This window comes from Vicia villosa, linkage group LG1 (genome assembly GCF_029867415.1).
Source record: "Vicia villosa cultivar HV-30 ecotype Madison, WI linkage group LG1, Vvil1.0, whole genome shotgun sequence".
In the NCBI taxonomy this organism is placed as follows: Eukaryota; Viridiplantae; Streptophyta; class Magnoliopsida; order Fabales; family Fabaceae; genus Vicia; species Vicia villosa.
The window spans coordinates 125,601,343-125,621,701 of record NC_081180.1 but is presented as its reverse complement, the minus strand read 5'-3'; the positions used below and the strand labels follow the sequence as shown (position 1 = coordinate 125,621,701).

Below are 20,359 nucleotides of genomic sequence, written 5' to 3'. Positions count from 1 at the left end.
CTCTCTCTCTCTCTCTCTCTCTCTCTCACTCAGGGATCCTCGTCGATGACGGAAGTTCCTAAAACTTAATTTACCTCCAAATCTTCACATAGTTGAGCTTAAGAGAGCATGATCAAAGACCATATCCAAAGGCAAAAATCTCAGAGTACAATGATTCTTCTACTCGTCTATATGCACATGTGTACATACCGGTTTCCTCAGAAAATGTGAGAAATAAGAGAACCATGAATGTTGACTTCTTTATTATTGATTTATGATACAATAAATGTTTTAATTTTATTTTAACTTAAAATGTTATTAGAAATTGCAAAAAGAAAATAATAGAGTGAAATGATTTCTTTACATTTTTTTCACATAGTAGAATAAATTTTAAGGCCACGTCCTCAATTTCTATAAGTTTTAATTGGGCAGACTTAAACCCGCTCAATTTTCTATAAACTTTTGTGGGGCGGATTTAAATCTCCATTTGCCAGGTACCTAAAATTCTAAGAAGAGAGTGACTAAAGAATCCGTGTTCTAATCAAAGAGAGCGCAAACTAAACACGGAGCTATTTATTTATTCCTTATTTAACGCCCTTTTCTCATCACACCCTTCGCGTTCTCCGCCACCTTCTCAACCCTCTCTTCCCCTTTTTCACTCTCACTTTCTCTTCATCTCTCCACACAAACCTCATCACCAACCTCCATGGCGACCAATATGCAAGCATCACGCTCTCTGCTCTCTCTCCGTCCTCAACTCAATCAGAGACTGGTATCGTCTTTCTATCCCCTTCAATTCTCCATCACTCTCTCCATCTTTTACTAATCACTGCAATTTTCCCCTTCGGTTTATTCCTCTTTTTCTATTCATCAATCTCTATATCAAATCCTCTAAATATCGCTTTCAATTTGTCGGAAATTATAGTTTTGTGATATAGAATGCCTGAATTTATTGTTAGTGTATTTGTTGATAATTATGATCGTGAATTCAGGTAGCTACTCGTGTATTTGTCGATAATTAAGATCGTGTCTTCAGGATTAGTTGATAATTCTCACAAGTGTTGATGAAGGTTTATAATTGAATAATTTTGGACCAGAATTTGCTTGCACATCAGGCCAATGCTGATTGCTGTGCTGTGCTCATTCTTTAGTATTGGTTCATGATTTTTCTTTTACTAAACAGTAGGGACATTAGTATTTTGTTGTTTTTTTTGAATATTTTGTATTAATTTTCTAATGAAGTTCATTTGAATGCATATGTTGAACAGGCTATCACTTCAAGCTATGGGAGATGGAATGTGTCTTTTAGCTCACAGTCACGTCCAATTCGCCTTACAGTTACCTGTGCTGTATGTCACTACTATAACACTGCTTTACTCATTTTACCTTTTGTTTGCATGAACACCACCGAGTCACTAGATGTTAGACTGTTTAAAACTGCGGTTAATAGTATTTTCTCTTACAAACTGCACTTCATTGAGTTTTACATTTGGAAGACGCGGCAATGAACAATTAAGAAAGGTTATGATGAGAGAGATGAATTGGCATATTATTCTATATAGTACTAAAAATGTAAAAATCAAATGGTATGCATATTTTATAGTACTAAAACTATAAAGATCAAAGGGTATACATATTCTATAGTACGATATGAACTGTGTTGCATTAGAGAATGTTCTGAATTCATGAACCAACTGTTTTGTGAAATTTTAGTACGCTTCATAAGTCAATGTTTTATGCTAACAGTTTAATACTAGTGTAACTGCATTTATGTATTTCAGTAGTTTATATAGATGTTGAAGTCCATATATCTAGACAGTTTGACTGATATTATCTTAAGGCATAGGCATCAGTCATTTCCGTTTTTTTTTTTGTTTGTTTCTGAATGATTTCCCTCCTCCACATATCTGTGTTTTGAGGGAGTGTATCTTCTATTTTCTGCTTATGGTGAATGCTTTGTGCAGGCTAAACCACAGACAGTGGAAAAAGTGAGCCAGATAGTGAAGAAGCAGCTGGCTTTATCAGATGACTCTAATGTCACCGGCGAATCAAAATTTGCAGCTCTTGGAGCTGATTCGCTTGACACGGTAATTGAGGTTTTACTAGACATTGCAATTGCCTGTACATAATGCTAGTTGTATTTATTTGCCAAATCTGAGTGTAAATTAATAGCCATGAACATTACCTAGTTTTGATTGTTGTGAATTCCATTTTCATGCCCTTCAGGTTGAGATTGTGATGGGACTCGAGGAGGAGTTTGGCATCAGCGTTGAAGAGGATAGTGCACAGAGCATCACAACAGTTCAAGAAGCTGCTGATCTTATCGAGGATATCCTGAGTAAACAGAGTCCTTAGAGGAAAAATGTACCAGATGTAAAATGCGTCTGAAAGACATGCATAGTTATTATTCATACTGTTTTTTAGTCTGTGGTGGTCAAATCCCTAGTGTTTTATCTGCATAGTTTTCCATTGTCTTGTTTGGTAGGTCTTAAAAAACAAATTAGTGAGCTACTTGTCTTTTGGAGAAAATGGCTGTGTTATCCGTTATTACTTTCTTTGTGCATTAAGGGCTAACCAAATTGTTTTAGTACTTTAAGTTATTGAGCATGCGATCCATAAATTTGCTGCATAATGATGAGTAATGAGCATAGGTGATTCAGGTAACTCCACCAACGTTGCCCCGTTTGTCACAAATATCTTATAGTTTGGATGATGTTGTAAACTTCTGACTCTGAGTGGATCAGAAGTTATAGTTTTGCTAAACCTTTGGTCCGTCTCTGATTTTTATCAGAAACTAATCCCATGAGGCCATGACGGTCATCCGGTCACCTTGCTAACGCTCGTCAACTTTCTCAAACACAGTGACAATTGGCCTGTGACGAAGGTGACGCCTGTCACCGTTGTGTAAAACGCAGATTCTACGTTTTTCTCCATTGAAACACTTTCAAAGCTCCGATTTTGATTCTTGAAAACCCAAAACGCACAACAATTCATCATATATCAATTATACAACGTTTATCACTTAAAATATTCACAGATTAACCATTTATTTTATCAATTAGACACAACATCACCATTATGCTCATCAATTTAAACTTATCAACATGAATTTAAAATTTAGAATTTGACATACAATTTTACACAAAAATTAGTAATCAAATCAGAGCACGAAATTAACATCAATCACAACAATCAAGAGAGATTGTGCATAAACCATCTTAAATTTCACAAAACCCATAAATGGAAGAAAATTAGAAAGGATAAGGTATCCTCTCTATCCTTCATGCTTAAGCACCCATATCATGATTAGTTCCCCCTCCCGTTTACCTCAAATTTGCAGAAAATAATTCCTTAAATCTAGAGTTATGGAGGCTCTCCAACTTCTTACTCTGTTATGGTTTTCTCTGACTCTACTGACAACTTATTCTCTCTGACTCTTACTCTGCTATGTTACCTCTTGTTCTAGGTTGACACATCCATGTTTATGGACAAAAGTGCGGGCTATGTTGATGTGGTCTATCTTAAGAACTTAGTCGACCTGACTTCGATTCATGAGTACAATTAAGGGATTGCCTGTTTGGTCCACCTCTACTTTAAGCTTGGCGAGACTTATCTTTGAAAGGCAAAGCAGATAATAGAGAGTTGCAACCTGCTTACAGCAATTTCTTGTTACTAATATTTTTATAATGCATTTTTTACACTTGTCACTAATATTTTATCGGAACCATTTTCAGAGATGGATAATCTCTTAGTTCCCTCACTTATCTGGGTGGAAAGCTACGACAGCCTACGATGAAGACTGGCCACATGCAGCCGCATTTGTTCCGTATAGGGGGGATGATGCGATCGAGTCATTCAAATTCTCTCTTGACCATATGGTGTTAGACGACGACAACTTATCTAGCGGGGGTGAATAGATCTCCAAGTAAAAAATGGCCTTTTAAAACAGTTTTTAAAATCACCAAAGCTATGGCAAGCGAAAGGTTGGGTCTAGATCAATTAAGTCATCTAAACCAAACCGATTATTAGAAACTCGGATATGTGCACAATTATAAGAAAGGGATAACAATGATAAGCGAGTTGGTACACACAATTCTCAATCAATCGTTTCAATAGGTTTACTATGATAACTTATTTCTAATAAAAATAGTAAGAAAAACATAAATTGATAAATTATCGAACTGTTGGCGTGCGATCGATTTTTTCAGATTTTTTTTCAAATTTGTTGATATCAAAAATCTCTTACAATCACTTAGATTGTAAGGCAATCAACAAATCAATATAGCTTTTAACAATCAATAGAAACTCAATATGAATCAATCACTCAATCAATGTATTTAACAATTTGCTAATGAAAATTTAAATGCGAGAGAGAGAGAGAACACGAAGAGTTGTTTAGGAAGTTCACTAATCGTCCTCGCTACGGCTACGTTTGCCCCCAATTTCAATGTGGAATTGAGATATCAATCTTACTATCCAAAAAAATAATTACAAGAGAAATGTAGCAATCCAACCCTACAAACACTGTGTTTGATGTTAATCCCTGCATTTCTCTTCCATTGATATGAGTTTGATCAAGTCACCCAACAATGTCAATTGATTCACCGTCTCGTGCTACTCCTTTGCAAGAAACCACTGTTCATCAAAGCTTTAACTCGGTCAAATCCAAATTGTGAATTGTTTTCAGCCAAGACTTACCAATTGATTCACCGTCTAACACTACTCCTTCGACAAACCCATCGTTCTTCAAAACTTTCACTCGATCGAATCCAATTTTGCAATCTTGTTCAAAACCTTCAAATCCCAATGATCTTGAAGGAAAATCCCTGCTAGGGTTTCTTAATATCTAAACCCCAAAAATAAAACTATGATCTTGGAGGACAAGCCCCTTAGGTTTTTCCAGTGGAAACCCCCAAAGATTCTCAACCCAATATACTGGTACACCAACCTAAATTGAACGTTATCAACACAAGTCACACCCAAGCAAAAAATGATTATGTGTAGTTTGCTTGTGTGTATGCATATACGAGAGGTTGAAGATTAAGAGCAATCTTTGTATGTATTTATAGTTTCATCGAGTTTGAAATGATACATGTATGAAGTATTTATAGTAGGGCAAGTTGGAGGCAAAAGAGAAACCTAGAAATTTGAAAAAGAAAGAAAATTCTCAAAAAAAACTACAATATGTGTCGACACATATAAGTCATGTGTCGACTCATGTAATAGCATGTGTCGACTTGTATCAATTCATGTTTCGACGCATTCTAACAGAAGTTGCGTGCTTTAAAAATGTAGTACATGTGTCTACTTGGAAATTGTATGTGTCGACACATAAGCGTAATTTTCTCAGTATGTGTCGACCTAAAAGGATGCATGTGTCAACACATTCTAACATAAGCTACATGCTTTATTATTGCAGTACATGTCGACCTATACAATGCATATGTCGACACATACACTTGTATTTTGAGCAAAATTTAATTTTTAAAGCTTGCAACTGATTTTTAATGCCGTGTAACTCATTTTTTATGTATGATATATTTTCCAAACATGTTCTAGGTGCATTCTAAGTTGCAGTACATGTCGACCTATACAATGCATGTGTCGACACATACACTTGTGTTTTGAGCAAAAATTGATTTTTAAAGCTTGCAACTGATTTTTAATGTCGTGTAATTCATTTTTGATGTATGATATCTTTTCCAAACATGTTCTAGGTGCATTCTAAGATCTCTAGTGCAAAGATGCACATAATGACTCTAAGATGCCGTCCAATATACAAAAATGCTAAAGTTTTCCTAAATTTTGACATCATGCAAAACATCTAATGGGCAAGTGCTCATATATGGTACCATATAACATTTTTCGTCTGCCCATACTAGGGTTATCGTCAGTTTGACGTCATTTTCTTTTACTCTTGATGGGTGATGTGTGGGTCATCTCTTATGTATCCCTATCTGCCCGAGCGAATAATGCGCCAGTTTGGCAACATGCTAATTATTCTGAGACATCTCTATGAGTTTGTTCCTTCTGGCGTCCGCCGCAAAGATCTTGATGAGATACTAGATCATTTCGAGAGTCACTTGATACCATACGAGTATTGTCGGGAGCCCTTTCCTTATCATTGGGTGAGAGCTACATGACATGATTCTATAGCGTGTCATACCCTATAATGACACCAGACGCTTTTGGAGATCCACTTAAGCTAGCTAACCAAGAGGTACTTGAGGTTAGGAATTAGAAGACCGAGAGCATGACGACTGTCTGTCAGCGTGTTGTGGAGATGGATAGAGAAGCCATAGATGAAGGACTATTTGAAAATAGAAGTCCTCAGTTGGCGCTCATGGAAAACATGGTTGCCGAGTTACGAAATGACGTGCAATACATAAGGAGGAAGAGACAGAGGGTTAGACATACTCAATAGTTAGTTTATAATTGGATGTATTACTTTTTGTATTTTCGGACAAATGTTATATATGGTATTGACTTTTTGAACTAATGTATGACTTTCTTACTTTCATTTAACTTTAATATAAATTCATTTTTCTTACTTTAATAGTTAGGCTAAAAAAAACTACGGTGTCGGAACAATGACGTTGATCTAAAATAATTTAGAGAATTTCCGGAGACGCATCTCTAAAATAAATTTCAACACCTTTTAAAGGACTTCAGAGAACGTTTTAGATATACATCTCCATATACACCCAAATAATATAAGAAGATGCATCTCCCAGATCATATTTTGTTCAAAATGGGGGGTATCTTAGAATTACGCAGTTTGGGGTGATTTTGGTGCATCCGGAGATGCATCTTCGGACGCATGAAGGACAATTTTAAACTTTCAAGGGTGTGGTATGCACAAGGTGGAAAAAGTGTTTTCAAGAGGCAAATGTTATTTTTGGTGCCTCACAAGCCCAATGTTAGTAAAACAAGACAAATATAGTATCAAAAGCTCAACATAAAGTGTGTATAAATTTGTGAAAAAATAAACTATTGAAAAAATAATAATTTGATATTATGCAAATGATTAAAATCAATTTTGTCAAAATCAATACAGTTAAAATTTGGATAGATATGATTAACCAAGAGATTGAGAACAAACACATCTTCTCAACCTTAGTTCGAAGAATCAGAAAGATGACTAAGAAGAATTGACACATCAAATTCAATCATATTTAGTGGGAAGAAAATTGGTGTGCAAATTGGATAGCCAATTATAATCTTACTTTGAATAATTATGAGTTTCTCATTCTCCAGACACACCTGATTCACACGCAATTCATTCATCTTTGAATCATGTATTTGGTGTATTTTGAGATCCGTCAAAAGATGCATCTCTAAAATCTAAAAAGTATTATTGTATTTTCATAATGTGTGTTTTTCTACCTCATACGGTGTGGTTGGAAATTTCCTTTTTATTTCTCTTTTCTAAACTCTTTGTACCCGAAAAAATTTCCCCCACAGCATAAACCATTCACTTGCAAAGATGGATAGCTCGCACCATAAGTTTGAACCTCTCCCACTGTAATTCTTAGAAGCAACAAATCCACTGATTTTCCTTGGTAAATTTAATGTTTTCCAATCACAAAATTCGTAGAAGGATTTTTATCTTATAAACTACTTTACTAGTGTGAAATCCGTGCCTCCGCACGCGTTCTGGTGTGGACCGGTTTTATGTTACCAGTTAGAATATGGAATTCAAAAATAATAGAAAAAATTAAAATAAATTATAAAAAAAGGATAAAAAAGAAGTCTAAGATAAGTTAAAATTTAAAATATTAAATGTGTTCCAATATGATATAGGAGTTTTTTATAAACCACTAATATTTAGGTTTTTGTCGGCCACCTTGAGTAATTCATAATATTTTTAAAAAGACATTTTTTTATTTGAACAATAATTATTATTTTTCTGTATACAAAAATATGTTTTCCTGTATTTATTTCTCGTATGTAAATATTATTTTTGTTTTGACATTCTTTATAAAATTATTGGAATCAATAGTAAATTTATTCCCGTATATAAATTTTAATTTTTTGAATTAATAGTAAATTTATTCTCGTATATAAAAAGGTCAGATACAAAAGATCATAGGGCTAAGAAGAACACATCGCCAAGAAACATCGCACGAGTACTGGTATGGTACGCGCATTTGTTTCTAGAATAAAATTATTTTTAGGTATAAAAATATTTGAATGAACAATAATTTTTTCCCGTCTATAAAAATAATAAATATTATTTTTGTTTTTACATTATTTATCAAAATATTTGAATCAACAGTAAACTTACTCCTGTTTATAAAAATAAACTTGTTTAAAAATTTTTGAATCAATAATAATTTTTTAAATCTTTTATATATAAAAGTGATCATTGTAAAAAGTAGAAATTAATTGCATAATGTGAGATAATTATCAATTTTATAAATGCAAATAATGTAGTATGTATATTTGATATAAAATAATAGGCGATTGTGTTATATATATTTTCTATTAATATAGAAGTTTTAACCTTTTTTATTTTGTAAATTTTATGTTTTATGATTAAAATCTTATTGACATAATATTTTCCACATTAATATTTTAATGTATAGAATATGTACTTAAAGTTTAATATTAAAATAAACGAACATGTATTGGAATCGTAAAATAATAATCAAAGTTTGACATAACATTAATTATTTGAGGGAAATTTGGTCATATAAAAAAGAAAATAAAACCAACTATCAAATAGAGGGATTGATATCTTTTTTCATCATATTTTAGACCCATTCAAGTTTCAAGTTGTTTTGTGTGGTAAGAGTGGTCCAACAGGAAATCGCGTGGGTTGATTTTTGTTTGGAATCTGTGTGGGGTACAGTTGGAAAGGTGAAGATTTCTTTTCTGAATTTTGGGGCAGTGGGTCGGTATGGGAAAGAGGAGAGTGCAAGTTGTTTGACTCTTGGGCAGTGGGAAATAATAAAGGTGGAGTGAAGAGAGGATAAGAGTGTTAAAATAGTAATATTAATTATAATTAATTTTTTCTATATAGCAAAAAAATTGTATCATGCTAGTGTTGCTGCAGTGCTTAGGAAATCACAGTTAGGATAAAGCAAATGTCAAATCATAGCACAACAATTATTAAACTATTAGATTTAAAAAAATCAACAACAATCATAAAATAATTTAAACATAACATTTTCATTCTTCAACTTATAAACTAACTTTCATGCGAGCAAAATCTAATCAAATCAATATAATTGTAAATAAAATCCTTATGTGAAGATTGTCATGATTATTTAATAATTTTTTATTAGTTTTAAATAAACTTTAATTTATTTTTAATATTTAAATTAAATAAAAACAATATCATAGATATTAAACTTATATATATATATATATATATATATATATATATATATATATATATATATATATATATATATATATATATCATAAATATTTTTTATTAGTGCATTTTTAAAAATATCAACTTTAGAGTGAATTGTCTTGTGTCAAGTCTGTTGCTACTGTATTTTTGCAGACATCATAATAACATAGCCTATAATAATTAATACATATAGGCTAAATGTTTAAATTCATCTTAACATAGAGTGTACCTATTTCATGTACCTAGTAAGATAGCGGGCAAGTAAAAGTTTTGCTAGCTACCATTAACTATGCACATGCAAAATTAAATTCTATAAATTATCATCAAAGTTTGCAGGGAAGTAATATTTTATTTGCTGCAACATATTACATTCATATTACATTCTGACATATTATCCTTATATATATTTTTAATTTAATCCAATGTTGAGGCATAAGACAACTAAAAAACCTTAATTTTTCTCTTAATAAATTTGCAACCATCGAAATGTGAGAAAATAAAAATATACACTATATCAATTTCAGCCATTTTTATTACTTGCCTTTTATATTTATATATATATATATATATATATATATATATATATATATATATATATATATATATATATATATATATATATATATATATATATATATATATATATATATATATATATATATTACTATTTTGATTTAATTAATCGTTTATAGTCTAAGCCTAAACATTTGTGTTTTCAAAACAACCACTTGATATATCGTTATTATTTTGTCAGAAAAATTTAAAAGTACATAATTAGTTATGTACATCTTTTTCAACTCAATTCTTTCAAAAATCTCATTTTTAATTTACTTCTTCTTCCTACTTTCTCTCACCAACATCCCACAAATCCCTTCAAATATCCCTTTTCTTTTTTTAAAATTTTTATTTTTTCAATATCCTTTTTTCAAAAAAAAATTCATATTAATAATCTTCTCATTCTTCTTTGCATATATATCTAAGTAAAATTTTAAAAGGAGTTAGCTTGAAAAATGAGTTTGAATAATAAATTTTTTAGTTGATAAAAGATAATGATATTTTGTCTTTATTTAAAAAAATCCCAAACCATAATTCCAAAAATTTCTTCACCAGAACTTCAAATAAATTTTTTCTATTTTTCAAAAATAAAATGCAAAAGTCAGTAAGAAAAATACAAAAGAGAATGATCTTTTTTTTTCATCTTCTTATATGTAAATCTACTACCTGAAAAAATAAAAGAAGTTAAAAAGATGCAAAAAAAATATGAGTTTTGTCATGAAGTTCAAAAATGACAAAAGAATATATGCATAGATCTACAACTTTAAAAAATGATAAAACTTACTCTTTTTGTATTGTTTAAAGTCAGTTTGCATCTTGGTATAGATCTATAACCTGGAAAAAATAAAAAATGAAAAATAAATCACAACTATGTAAAAGATTGATGAACATAAAGGGATGACATATAAATAAATAAGAGAATGAGAGAAAATGAATCTATAAAATAAGAAAACAAATGTACCTGGAAAAGATGCATGCGCCCTTGCTGCTTTTGTCAACACCTATTAAATTTTGCTTATTTGTTGTCTTTTCTCAATTTTTTGTCACATTTTATTATTATTATATTAGGGTGATTATTTTATATAAGGCCTAAACTGATTTTTTTACACATTTGCAAACTTTTTCTCTCTCATTTTTCCTCAGTCCCTCTAAAAAAAATTTCCTGTGAGTTTTCTTTCTCTCTTTGCTTGCTACATCTCTCACACTCTCTGTTACTTTCTTCTTCCTTTTTATCTAAACTGGATTTAATACTTCATTTTCACTCCTCTTTTTATCTTCATCAATGTTTTGTGATTTCTTTTTCATTTTAATTTTTTGTTTTTTCAGGTTGCAGATCTATACGAAGATGAAAACTGATTTTGAAGTTTTTTGTTTTCCAGGTTGTAGATCTATATGAAGATGATAAAAATGATTTTAAAGTGTAAGTAACAACATATAAGTTTTCTCTGTTCCATAATTTTCACTTCTTTTATTTTTACATGTTGTAGATCTATCAAAACAAAGACGAATCCGGGTACTAAAACAACAACGACAATATGTGTGACAATATAAATTATGGTTAGTAATTTATAGATATTTTTTTCAGATATGTTATTTTTACACCAGATCTATTATTTTTATACATGTTATTTTCAGATGTGTTATTTTTATATCATATATATAACAATTTGTGTATTCTTTGGATAGTATAGATCTTCTATTTCTATTTTTGAGAACAGTGACAAACCCCAATTTTTAAAAATCTTTTTAACATCTTTTCCATTTGTTTTTGTTTTATTTTCAGGTTCTACATCTTCTGATAGGAAAACAAAAAGTTAAACATATGGACAATTTCTTAACATTTTTTTTTTCACTTCTTTTTATTTTTATTAATTTTTCTCTCTTCTTTTTAGAATTTGTCATATATTTTTAAAATTTTATAATTATGAAGTAGTGTATCTATTTTTGTAATGTTTTTAAACCTTGAAATTGAAAAAAAAAACTATTATTTGTTTTAATTTAATATTTTTTATCATCATTATTATAATTATTGTTGATATTATTGGCATCATCATTAGAAAAAATCAAAATAATAATTTTATTTTTCTCAAAGAGATTGAAGTTAGATAAAAAAAATTATATAAGAAGAAGAAAAGAAAATTTATGGTGAGAGGATATATTCAAAGTGGTTTCATTGAGAAATGAAAGGAATAGAAATTTCAAATAGATGGTACTGTTAATCATATCAGTTAGATATCATATCAATTGGATAGATTCATAGTGTTGTCATAATAGTATTTTTGAAAGTTTAGATAAATTATTTTAATCTATTTTAATTTGTAAATTGTGTCATTAACTATCAATGGATGAAATTGAAGACTATCAACTTATTATTGTTTTTTTTTAAAATATGAGCTTTTTCAATAAAAATATTACTACCATAAACATTTTAGAGTTTATTTGTTAATTTAGAATTAATGAAAAAAAATATTTGTTGATAAATGTTCTAGGAAAGAATGAGATTTTGGTGAGGTAGAGAGAAAGATGGGGAGAGAGAAAGAATGAAAGGAAAAGGAAAATTTGAGAGAAAGACTGATAGTTGACAACTGAGAATTTGTGGCAGGAGGTTTGGCAGAAGAAAGAGAATATGAGAGAGAGAGAGAGAGAATTAATTGCAGTTTAATACCATATCACTCATTCATTGCATATAGAAAAATGTGATATTAATATTATTAAAAATTTAATACTATGAGTTATAATTGTAATGATAACTTGAATCACCCTACATTAGTGGAATAGAAAAGACCAATAAAAACTAATTATTATTTATTTTTAATAATAGTTTAAAATAATAAATATGTCATATACAAAACTAAATAATTTAAAATGAAAGTTATGATAATATGAAGGGAAAAAATTATATGAAAAATTTTTATATCAAAATTTATGATAATATGAAAATATTTGATAAATATTATAAATATTTGATAATATGATAAATATAGATGTTGAAAAAAATTAATGAGTATAACTTACTATATGCCTATAAAACTAACTATAGATTAAATAAAGTGCTAGAAGATGAACCGCGGATGGGATTCATTATATTATGTGAGACTCATTTTTAAAAATAAATGATTCAATCAATAAAAAAGGAAATGTTATAAGGGCAAAAAAAAAATATTCATGGTATTTCTCTTAGATTAGATTAAGGGTGTGTTTGTTTCAAGGTTATAAAAGATAGTTTCAGAAATATGGCTATGGGAATGTAAGATTCTCATGTTTGATTCATATTTTAAAAAAATATTCCAAGATATTTTTTATTCTCAGAATTCTTACACATAATTTTTTTATTCTTATTTCAAGACTTAAAGGATGGGAATATAATATTCTCATAGAAATAAATTCAACCAATTCTAACTTTCCACTATTACTCACATTTACTATTTTTTTTATTTTTTATAATTTTAAATTAAACAAATTTTATCATCATACTAAATTATAATCCTATAACTTCTTCCCACCAAAATTTCCCGCCAAATCTTTTTCATCAAATAATATAATTAATTAATTACTATAATCTATTCACTTCTTCAATTAATTAATTAATTACCTTTTCTTCTAATTATTTATTAATTCCTTAATAACTAAAAAATAAAAAATTGTAAAACAACTAACCTGACCACGTTCTTAATTAACTAACCACTAATTAATTTTTGTAATTGTTCCAATATATTTATTATTTGTTTTATTTAATTATTTTATAGTTTTTCTTACAATTATTCATTAATAACTAAAACTAAAAGAATAGCAAAAATAAAAAATTAGCGACGTTCTGACCACGTTCTTAATTAACTAACCACTAATTAATTTTTGTAATTGTTCCAATATATTTATTATTTGTTTTATTTAATTATTTTATAGTTTTTCTTACAATTATTCATTAATAACTAAAACTAAAAGAATAGCAAAAATAAAAAATTAGCGACGTTCTGACCACGTTCTTAATTAACTAACCACTAATTAATTTTTGTAATTGTTCCAATATATTTATTATTTGTTTTATTTAATTATTTTATAGTTTTTCTTACAATTATTCATTAATAACTAAAACTAAAAGAATAGCAAAAATAAAAAATTAGCCACGTTCTTAATTAATTCATGCCTACATAAGTGGTTTTAGATGATTTCAATTGGATATGGTTTTTGATTTTTTTTTGTCAATAACATTGATTTTTTTAGTGTATTGGAGTTTCTTATAATATATAAGAGATTTGTTATTGATTATGCAATTTTTGTTTTAATAATCACTACAACACGGAACAGCTACAAGAGCGCTTATTTTGGCCTTTAATAACGCTTTAAAGCGCTGCCAAAGCCAGCGCTGGCATAGGCTACGAAAGCGCTTTTAAAAGCGCTCTGGTAGGCCCCCCTATAAGAGCGCTTTTCTGGAAAAAGCGCTCTTGTAGGCCCCCCTTTAAGAGCGCTTTTCAGGAAAAAGCGCTCTGGTAGGCCCCCCTTTAAGTGCGCTTTTTCCAGAAAAGCGCTGTGATAGGCCCACCTGTGAGAGTAAAAAATAAAAAAAAACGCAACATACTAAAGCGCTTTTGTAAAAGCGCTCTTATAGGGTGGGCTTTAAGAGCGCTTTTTCCAGAAAAAGCGCTCTGATAGCCCCCCCTATAAGAGCGCTTTTACAAAAGCGCTTTAGTATGTTTTTTTTTTTTTTTGCTTTTTTAGTAATCTTTGGCAGCGCTTTTAAAAAGAAGCGCTTTAGTATGTGGGCCTTTAAGAGCGCTTTTTTAAAAAGCGCTTTAGTAGCTAAATGAGGTATTTTAATGTGCAGCCTGTAATTTAATCCTCCCAGTCGACCTGTAATATTTTCGACCTGTAATATGTTTTCAGCCTGTAATATTTTCGACCTGTAATTTATTTTCGACGATATTATTTCAGCCATCAGTAAGACAATATATATATATATATACTAATATAATACCATTATAATATCCAAAATTATATATATACATCATTACAACATCAATAATATTATAGTACTTCAATTCGACACAAATCCTACATGAAAAAGCGCTTAATATAAAAATGACACAAATCCTCTTTTATTTCTTCCAACTTAAGTCTCGAGTATCCAGCGGCACGGAATTCGTCAAGGTACTACAAAACAAAAACAAAATATGAATGATACATTTAGTTAAATGTAATAAATTATATGAAATTATCTTAAGTTATAAATTCATACCGTGATCGGAATCTCTAATTGATTTGCCTGAAGGATTTCTTTCATAAACCTCAATACAAAGTATCCGCAATCGTAACTGTTTTTCTGTTGCGGGCACTACATAGAAAAACAAATAAGATTCTATAGTTGTGCATTGTTTTATCAAGTAGCATAAATATATTATAAGCAACATTGTGAAAAATAATGTACCTGCACTTGGATCCAAGTAATGTTGCTAGATTTAGTTCGGGATACCTGTGCGTCCCGTTGACTTCGGAACACTTGTATTGATCTAATTAACAAATATATAAAAGCATATGTTTAGATCAATCCCACAAATAAGTAAATATATATATATAAATATACACGAATATATATTTAGAACGATCCCACTTACAAATCAACGATGTCCTTCATGGCCGGATAATTGGTCCATTCACCATTTACCGAATTCAGATAATACACGACTTCCCTTATAGGGTTGATAGCAAGCAGCAACCAGTGTGCTCTATAAATAAAAACAATAGGTTATATGAAAATTTTGCTATACACAAAAGAAACAGAGATTAGATGAACAAAGAATGAGAAACTAACCCTACTGGTCGGGTATTATACGCCCAAAGATGCAGACATTCTGTATTGCCGGTGGACATGAATCTATCTACTAAGCACTGTCTAACTGATTCCGGTTCCGAATCAATTGCCATTCCGCTGCAGTGGGCGGAAGACACGAAACGGAATCTGTTAGACAGCGGAGTCCCGCGCAACACTCTGTCATACAACAACCTTAAATAAAAACATAATAAACATTAGATTATTTTCATTGAAATGTGTAAATAAATTATATTGTGGGACTAATTAAATAATATATCGGATGAGGGAATATTACCGAATGTATGAGTGCATGTTATTGACGCCTAGTTGATCATGCTTAAAAATCTCCTCCAAGTCATCAAGTATAATAAGTGACTTGAATTCAATACCGAAGACACTCTCATCCATAACGATTTCACGTAAAGCACCATCCTTCAAATCGGACATATCAACCATTGTTGCGAGCGTCGACCGGTACCGAGGCACAAAAGCACCGCCTTTTTTTCCCGCTGGCTTCGGAGGACCAGTGGGTGGTACGGTACGAACTTGCTGCGTCACTTGTTGTGACTCTCGAGCGGATGCCTAAAAATCATATAAGTTATGTAAAATATAAAATCATGCAGATTTAGATTCAGATTAATTATTAACACTTTAAATGTACCTCTTTTAGTGATGCAACGGACTCCTCCTCCTGTAAAATCCCTTTACCCCTAACTGTGGGTTTTATAGGAGCAGTCTAAAATTAAAATGTAAAAAATAATTAATAAACGGTTTAGAATTGACATTCGAAAACTAAATGATTCATAATCGTTTTCAATATACCTCATCACTAATGGTAATGAGCTCCGAGGGCCATGCAACAAATGATCCTATTGCATCTCGCAGCAATGTCGTCTCTGAGACCATGTCAGGTACCGGTAGCATCGCATCATGATCTACTACAACATCCACCGATACTTTCAGGTGTCCATCCGGGAGCGGTCTATGGTGAAGTAAATCTCCCAAAGTGTTGTGCACTTTTCCCTTGCCAACTAGTCGATAACTCGGTTCCGATAAGTATAGTTGGCAAGATGAAATGCCCTAAACCAATAGTAAATATAAAGTCATTATCATTAATAAAATAGAACAATTTAAAAGGAAAAAAATTATAATTACCTCGGGAAATTTCCTTTGATAGTTGATACTAGCCTTATCACTAGTTTCTTTCACCGATGAAGTGTTGCACTTTTCTCTCATATACGCCTCTTTATCTCTTTGCAATTCAGAGACTTGTGCTTGCAATTCCGCCAACTTTTGCAACACTTCTTCATTTGAAGGATTTCTTCTCCTAGGACTCTTGTAAAAAGAGGTTGGAGTCACACCATGACCCTTACCCCTCACCCGACCGGGATACTCAGGAGCATCTAGTGCTCTACTAAGTACGCTCCCCTCACCGGTGGATGCCGATTGCGACAAGGTCTCCTGTAATTCATTTACATTAAAAAATCATTTATATATTAAAAAACATTTGATTTAATTAAAGACACAGTATTATACTTACACATTCAGTAAAAACTCTCTGAACTTCGGGATCGACAGCATGATCCTTGCCCACACGAGCTTCCCTCCACAACACATGTTCAGGAAGTGAGGTTTCCTCACTTTTAGTCTCCTCTAACTATGCATTGACACAAAAGATAAAATCGTCAAATAAAACACATTTAGACAATTAATTAAAACGCATTTCTATTTACTTACAATTTTATCCTCCAAGCGTGCATATCCCAAACGCCCTTTTTTGTATGGATATGCGGGTTTGGATGCTCTCGCACTATTCTTGGCACTCCTTTTCCGAAAATCTTCATCTCTTTGCTCTACAAACTTAGCCCAATCTTCTTCACCAATGAAGATCTCATACTTTTTTGGCCGTCCCGGTGCCTCTTCAAGAAAGTTTCCATCTTTATCCTTAAGATAAGTGTTTGTCAAAAAAGCTTTCCACCCTCTATATCTTTTGCCGGCCAAACCAAGTATGTAGCGTCTACGATCATCTGGTATCTCAAAAGTCCTCTGCAAAAAAACATACGCATAGTGTGTTAGTATAAGTAATTTAAACAATTTATCGTCAAGATAATAACAACAATTAACCATATATGATATATACCTGAAGCTCGTCCCAAATTGCGTCTTTTTTCTCATCCAAGTCTTTGCTTTTCATATTCCATCTAGCTACGGAGACCGGAATATGCATACGAACAAGTGTACCAATATAACTTGTCAACTTTGCAGAATTAGGACCAATTGCTTGTTTATCAGAATTCCATTCCAATCGGTATACTAATCCTTGGTCTCTATGTCGAACGATTCCCTTCATGATAGTGATGCCTCGTGCAACTTCTTTTGCTTCAGTATCAGGTGGAGCATTTGTATCCGTGGCATCTCTTTCTTGAGCATCTCTTTCTTGTGAGTTTTCAGGTGGAGCATCTCTATCCGGAGCCATTTAACCTGTATCAAACAAACTAAAGAACATTAGTACACTATTAATAAGCTAACAATCTATACAAGTAAAATGGAAGTCAAACCATGCATGTACAAGTAAATCGGAAACGAAATCGGTACAAATCAAAATAAGCGTCAAAAAATAAAGTTGTCGGAATTGAACGAAATTTACATGGCTATGGTAAAACGTCCCCACGGACTCAAAAATAAAGTCGGTTTTCCGAAATTCAGACCCTAAGCCCGACTTTTGATTACGGGCAGAAGCAAAACCGATAAAAAAACAGTCCCGAAATGAACATATAAGTGCATGAGCAGCTCCGGAATCGTCAAAATAGTATAGTTACATGTAAAGAAGTCGACAAACGGATACATGGTTCAAAAGTTATGTACAAAACGAGAATATGCACCAAAATTGAATAAGTACTATACTATTGATTAAAACAATCGGTACAAATTGAATAAAACAAATTAGTCGGAATATGTATACTATTACCTTTATCACTAACGTCTCTTTCTTTTCTTGGTAGGATTGTGTTCTACGCGTCTCTTAACAACGCGGACGGTTGGATTGATCCAAATACCCTCATTATGATCATTTCTAGTACAAGATTCATTCTCATTTTGATCGTTTCTTGTACAAGATTCAATGCCAACACCAATATCACCTTGATCTTCAATGTTTTCATCTACTATTTTGTTAGATAAAAGCACTATAGACCATTTCGTACTTGTCGGATCATTGACATAGAACACTTGTTTAGCTTGAGAGGCTAAAATGAAAGGCTCATCTTTGTACCCTACCCTATTGAGATCCACTTGCAAAAATCCTGACTTATCCATTCGTATGCCACTATTATTTTCAACCCACTTGCAACCAAATACAGGAATCTGAAACTTCGCGTAATCAAACACCAAAATGCGCTCGATAACCCCAAAATATGACAAATTTGCAAATTTCGGATTTAAGTCATTGGCACTTGATATGTGCATTGCTTCAGCTACCAAGGTAACACCACTATTTTGCATAGTACTTTTATCATCCTGTTCTTTGGTATAAAATGTGTATCCATTAATAGCGTATGCGCTATAAGAAAGCACAATTACAGTTGGACCATAGGCTAAACATCTCAACCTTTCTGTTACTGAAGCAGGATCTGAACGATACTTTGAATAAATATGATCCCTAAACCACGGTATGAAACTTCGATTGTGCTCTCGTACTATCCATTTCTCATTTCTATTTGGATTTAAATCTCGGAGAACAACCTTGTGCATTTCAACATACGGCTCAACCTCAATCTCATTGTGCAGAACATACAAGTGCGCTTGATCCCGTTCGACCATTGATACTGTCACAACTTTATTTCCAATTAGCCTTTTTCCTTCTTTTTTTTCGACAATATGAGATTTGGGGAGTCCAATTGATTGAACATTTGACAGATATTCAGTACAAAACTCAACCGCTTCTTCAACAACGTATCGTTCGGCAATACAACCCTCCGGTCGACTTCTGTTTTTCACGCACCCTTTTAATATTTTCATATAACGTTCAGCAGGGTACATCCATCTCATATAAGCTGGTCCGCACAATTGTGTCTCTTTCACAAGATGAACGACTAGATGAACCATTATGTCAAAAAACGAGGGAGGAAAATACATTTCAAGATCACATAAAGTAACAACTATCTCTTTTTGCAATGTTGGTAAGATCGCGGGATCGACCACCTTACTGCAAATTGACCTGAAGAAGAAACACAGCTTAGTTATTGCGCTTCTTACTTTTTCTGGCAGAATAGAACGTATACCTATTGGTAAAAAATGTTCCATTATAACATGACAATCATGCGTCTTCAAACTCTTTAACTTGAGGTCTTTCATGGACACAAGTCTTCTAATATCTGAAGAGTAGCCTTCTGGAACTTTAACTTCACTGAGGAACTTACACAATGTTTTCTTCTCCTTTCTAGATAGAGTGTAAACAGCAGGTGGCAGATATGTTCGTCTTCCTTTCGTCACGGGTCTCAATTCAGTTCTCATCCCCATGTTTGCCATGTCATTCCTTATGTTAACGCCATCCTTAGACTTTCCTGGTATATTGAGTAACGTACCTATAACGCTGTCAAATACATTTTTTTCAATATGCATAACATCCAGGAAATGTCTTACGTACAACGACTTCC

The 20,359-nt window shown here is 31.8% G+C and overlaps 1 protein-coding gene and 1 long non-coding RNA gene across 3 annotated transcripts; both read left to right on the top strand.

The window, feature by feature from the left end:
* Positions 1-464: 464 nt before the first annotated feature.
* Positions 465-2,529, top strand: LOC131616323 (acyl carrier protein 1, chloroplastic-like). The gene is made up of 4 exons (XM_058887627.1): positions 465-751; positions 1,248-1,328; positions 1,944-2,066; positions 2,206-2,529. The coding sequence occupies exons 1-4, from the start codon at positions 686-688 to the stop codon at positions 2,332-2,334; spliced, it is 399 nt and encodes a 132-aa protein (XP_058743610.1). The 5' UTR covers positions 465-685; the 3' UTR covers positions 2,335-2,529.
* An 8,489-nt stretch (positions 2,530-11,018) lies between these two features.
* LOC131616313 (uncharacterized) lies at positions 11,019-11,853 on the top strand. 2 transcript variants are annotated; one of them, XR_009288087.1, is made up of 3 exons: positions 11,019-11,062; positions 11,225-11,455; positions 11,682-11,852. It is a non-coding gene; the product is annotated as an uncharacterized LOC131616313 (long non-coding RNA). The 2 variants fall into 2 exon arrangements; XR_009288088.1 differs by lacking the exon at positions 11,019-11,062 and adding an exon at positions 11,082-11,108 and having other exon boundaries at positions 11,682-11,853.
* The last annotated feature ends 8,506 nt before the right edge of the window (positions 11,854-20,359 follow it).